The sequence below is a fragment of the Vidua macroura genome, assembly GCF_024509145.1.
Source record: "Vidua macroura isolate BioBank_ID:100142 chromosome W unlocalized genomic scaffold, ASM2450914v1 whyW_random_scaffold_67, whole genome shotgun sequence".
In the NCBI taxonomy this organism is placed as follows: domain Eukaryota; kingdom Metazoa; phylum Chordata; class Aves; order Passeriformes; family Viduidae; genus Vidua; species Vidua macroura.
This window is the reverse complement of record NW_026530537.1, coordinates 857,158-862,170: the sequence shown is the minus strand read 5'-3', so window position 1 is coordinate 862,170 and position 5,013 is coordinate 857,158. Positions and strand designations below refer to the sequence as shown.

The 5,013-nt window shown below is 41.1% G+C and overlaps 1 protein-coding gene across 3 annotated transcripts; it reads right to left on the bottom strand.

Moving 5' to 3' along the window:
- Positions 1-221: 221 nt before the first annotated feature.
- Positions 222-2,321, bottom strand: LOC128822755 (uncharacterized). Of its 3 annotated transcripts, none has more exons than XM_054004564.1 (2): positions 1,126-2,321; positions 222-449 (listed from the first exon to the last, which is right to left on the bottom strand). In XM_054004564.1, the coding sequence occupies exon 1, from the start codon at positions 2,317-2,319 to the stop codon at positions 1,255-1,257; it is 1,065 nt and encodes a 354-aa protein (XP_053860539.1). In that variant the 5' UTR covers positions 2,320-2,321; the 3' UTR covers positions 222-449; positions 1,126-1,254. The 3 variants fall into 3 exon arrangements, with proteins under 3 accessions (XP_053860539.1, XP_053860538.1, XP_053860537.1); XM_054004563.1 differs by lacking the exon at positions 222-449 and adding an exon at positions 622-767; XM_054004562.1 differs by lacking the exon at positions 222-449 and adding an exon at positions 623-866.
- Positions 2,322-5,013: the final 2,692 nt, after the last annotated feature.

The following is a 5,013-nucleotide window of genomic DNA, read 5'->3' as shown; positions in this document are numbered from 1 at the left end:
GGGGTCTTCAATGAAGGACCACGGGAGTCACCCCAAAAGTTCATTTGGCTTAAGAACGGAGATTAGAAGCAGGCTGAGCATCAGGCTGTCCCGTGGTGGGTCCATGTCAGGGCTTTGCCAAGTCCTTGCCAACTCCTTGCCAAGTTCTTGCCAGGCCTTGTTCGGAACAGCTAGCGTGACGGTTCAGTGGTTGCACCTGCACTGTGTCCTGTTCTAAGCCGGAACAGTGGAGGAAGGGATTCTTTCTCGTGGCAATCGGAAGGCAGAATGGAAAATGAGGGGCTTCAGACGGGCTCTTACACCACCCCGTGACTGACGATTGCCCTCGAAAGATCTTCATCAGCAGGGTTCCATTGTGTCGTCGTGGAGTCTTCAGGACTCGTCAAGTGTTGGCAGCACGTCCCAGGGAAAAGAGAAGAGGAAAAGGGAAAGAAGAAGAAACAGGAAAACTAAAACAATCACAACAAATTAGTAAACAAATTATAATTAATCAATAAGCAAAATGCAATCAATATTAATTAAATCAGTAATAGTTAAACAATAAATTGCTTAAATAATAATCGATATTCATCAATTAAACAATAAATTGATCAAATAATAAACCAGTATAATCAGCATTAATCAATAATCTATATTACTCAGTACAATTTTATAATCAATAAACAAAAAATAATTAAAACAATTATTAAAACAAATCATAAAAGAAAATTATATAAAACATATCTTCTAACCTTATAATCTTCTTGTGTCTACAGTTCTGGGAACATCTATAGTGTAAAGGATGTCGGCCAAGTGGTGTGCATTAATTATAGATGTTAATTTTGTTAATCGTTTCATCATTCTCCAATTTACAATAAGCAAGATTACTGATAAAACAAAACCAATCATAACTAAAATCAGAAGGACAACGATGGGATGGCACAATTTGTTCAGGATACCGGTGGCGGTGGGTGACCACCCGAAAAGGGTATCCCACCACTTGTGCTCGGCATCACTTTTCACCCTTTCTACAACACGATGTATTTCTTGCACATCATGATGAACAGTTACCAGAGTTTTCTGTCCATTCCCCTTGATTTTTCCTAGGATCTCTCTTAGATCTTGATGAAGTAATAATTGCTTTACCAGAGTAAGGTTCATCCCAATGGGAGTAGGCAGTAGCTTGTGAATCAACGTGAGATTGGATTCTAAAAGTTCATGTGAAGTAACTGGAGCTACAAAAGAAAAATCACATCCTGCAATTTTAGTAAAGTTTCAAGCACAGAAATTTGAATGATTTTTAGTATCTACTACTGTACTTTCTATAAATACAGTATCACAAGCGGTTCTGAAGCAGGCACACCCATTGCCTGTATATACAAGGACTGTTTCAGAAGTCTCGTTAGGATGGATGTCGAAATGACAGATATTTTGTTCTGTGTCTAAACAGATATCTTGAGCTATAATTGCATTACCTTCACAGATAAACCCTAGTTGTTCTCGGATAGTACAGGACTCTAAATTGACAGTTTGCCATTTGTCATTAATTTGACGGGCCCATTCTCTATGTTCAGAGGGATAGAAAATGGCTCCGTCATGATTTAATCCTAGTGCAATGATAGGGAATATCAAATGCACCGAGGCATTTCTTATGGTCAACACAAATGCTGTGGCTGTGTTTGTGTTAGGGTCATAGGTAAAATTCACCAAATTCCACCAGGATTGGAAATCTCTTTCAAAGTCAGTGGCACTGTCCCAGACTATTTTCCTAATTTCAGTAGGAAAAGTGCCTTCTTCACCTTCTCTTATAATTGAGGCAGCAACTGACTGCATCCATAATTGGGCCTGGATACAGCTAAGAGCTAAGGAAACGTTGCTTTGTGTGGCATTAAGTGCATCAATTATCAATTTGCTATCATTTACATTTATCTTTTCCCAATTTGGTAGAATGTTTGATAGCAACCACTGATGTGTTCCCAAGGCCGATAAGGACGATTGCAGTGGCTGCTGTATTTTGGTTAAATCTTTAGTCGTGGAGGACAATTTATTCATTAATACTTCTGAATCAATACTATTTAGGATTCCCAGTCCCGTTCCCACGACACCAGTTATGTCTCTTTGCACCCGGTTTTTAGGAGGGTTCCACTGTCGCAGCCAGGTTGTCCAACCCTGAAAAGAAGTTTGCAAAAAGGGTGAACAAGCTGGTTGTATTTCTGAGACATTGTTTTGCATCAGCAATTTGACTTGTTTAAGAGACCATGCCGGATTAAATAATATCTGTTGTTGGCCAGTTTTCCTGATTATATATGGTCCAACTTCAAAAATTTTCGGGGTAAGCATAACTGGTGGTTGAGCTCGAGTGGTGGTAGTGGTGGTGGTATAAACCGTAGTAGATTGGGCTACAGCATTTATTATAAACTTGAAAGAAAGCCCTTTGGTGTTTTTTCCCCATAAGCAAACCACTTCTGCAGTCTGTGTTAGTGTAAAATTGTGCCAACAATCCTGTACGCTTGGGTGCGTGCAGACTCTCTCCTGCTTGTCTGTTTGACCTATTTGAACACTGATTGAGGTTGCCTTACTATAAGCAGTTTTGTTAACCATTTGGCATCCTATGCTAATTTTCTCCCCCATTACCCCTTGAAGTTGCCAGATTTTGTATTCTTTCCATTCTTGCCTGGCGTATATCTGGTTATTATGCATGACAAGAGTCATTAGGTTTAAATCTTTTACATCTCCCATATATCCGGAAAAATAAACAAAAGCTTGGGACCAAGGTCCTTCAGTGAAGGGGCTTTCCGTCCACTGGGATACGACTATTTTGTTATTATTGGTTGTGGCATTAATCTTAAATTTGTGAACCAGGCCTTGGAAACTAAATGGGTTAGTCAAGTTGTTTTGCCAGCTACATGTCACATAAGTGGTTTTAGTTAAAGTAAAGCTATACCAGCAATCAACAGATTCATTTTTACAATCTTTTGTAATAGCAATATTGTTAGTTCGACGAGCTGCGGTATAATTACCAATATATTCTTGATGGCAACATAGGGTAAGGGGAAATATTTTGGCACATTCCCATTTCTTGGTAGGGCATATTTTTGCTGAAGGGATTTTAAAATAATTTTCTCCTCCTGGTTTCATAAAATTTCCAGCAATTGTGATAGAGGAAGCTTTCTCATGTAGAGATCCTTCCACTTTTCTGCATGCTACCACAATAGTCTCACCAATCGTTCCAGTTAGGGTTCTGGTCCATTCCTTCTGATCCCATCCCCACTCACTTGGACGATATACCTTAGAGTTATGTAGCACAAGAGTTGCCAGATTCGGGTGACGACCTTTAGGATATGATCCTAGAACATTAGTGTGCTCGATGGTAGCTTCAGACCACGGCCACTCAGCAGGGTTCTGGCCAGAGAGTTGTGGTAAGATGCAGAAAAGTATCACCAATTTTATCATGGCTCAGATGATGTCATCCCTCGAGGTTCTTCTGTAAAGGTAAACACAACAGAAAAAGTTCTGCCACTATATGGCAGAAAAGGTTAGAATGATGGAATTATCCAGCGCGTATTTATCCTGTGCTCCTTTCCCAGAGCATCAGAAGCTATCCATGCATATTTATTCAGAGGAGTTTTCAACACAAGTGGTACCTCCCCTACTGTAGGAAGGTCTACTAAAACGGGTTGTCCAGGATAATGAGCAGGGTTTATGGAATCGTCAGGTCCTTTCAGCGCGGGAATGATACTGGGAGCTGTTGGACAAAAGGCTGTGATCTTGGGACACCCATTTACTCCCCATCTGTCATTTACACCTTTGACAGCTTCCCATAATCGGAGGTCCCAATTTCCTTCCTGTGGTTTTAACAGTCGCTTTAAAAGACCGTTAGTCCTTTCTACAATCCCGTTAGCTTGAGGATAGTAAGGGGTGTGAAAAATCCATTTGATTCCTTCACCTTTTGCCCAGTCCTGTACAACTCTGGCAGTGAAATGAGACCCGTTATCAGATTGAATTTCCTGTGGCTTCGGGAAAGTTCCAAACCACCCTTGCAAAGCCTTGACAGTATTGTCCCCAGTAGCTCTTTTAAAAGCATCAGCTTGAACTAACCCAGACACAATCTCTACTCCTACCAACACAAAATGTTTTCCTCCTGATTTCTTAAAGGGACCAATATAATCTACCTGCCATGCGTCCCACAAGCCTTTGCCTTTCCTTAAATGCAAAGGGTCATCTTCTAAAGGGTGTCTTTCCAGTCGCTTGCGACATTGCTCACAGGCTGATATGCATGTTTTACACATTTCCCTAGTAACGGGCCAGCCCCGGGCATGAGCTTCCTGGTATAAGTCTTTTGCACCTGTGTGCTGTCTTTTTACATGCAGCCATTCTAACAATTGATTCCATTCCTCTGTAATTTGCTCCTTCTTCAGGGGGCTAAGCCTTGCTAGCTCATCAGCTTTATTATTCCATTCTCCTGCTGGATTCCCATCTGTTTGATGAGAGGCCACCCAGCCTACTGCAAAATTCCCCTGACTTGCAATACTTAATATTTCTTGCCATTTCTCCTTTTGCCATATGGGGATTCTGTTGACCTCCCAGTCGTTTTGCTGCCAAAAAAGGAAGCCATTCAGTACAACCTTTGTATACAGCATAAGAGTCAGTGTAAATGCAGACCAGAGAGGAATTCTGTGCTTCTCGTTGGAAAACACTCCAAACAGCTACCAGCTCCCCAACCTGCGCACTGCCTTCTCCTTCTGTAATTATTTGCTCACCAGAGGAAATGTGAAGGGCTGCTGCTTTATACTTCCACATTTTACCTTCCCTTTTAGCAGAAGCATCAGTAAACCAAGAATTTGCTGATTGTTCAGGAGAGAAAGGAGGGGCTACTTTAATTACAGAAGTTGGTTTATCTTGGCCACTATCCAGCTCCTCAGTTTCTTGGATTGCTAAATTTTTTACAGCTCCTTCTGTTATTGTAAAAATATTACAGTAATGTTCAATTTGAGCATAGCACTTTCTCACTGAGGCCCTCTGAGCCACCCCGTC

Coding starts and splice junctions, on each gene's coding strand:
- LOC128822755 (XM_054004564.1), bottom strand. CDS start 2,319: ATGCTTACCCCGAAAATTTTTGAAGTTGGACCATATATAATCAGGAAA.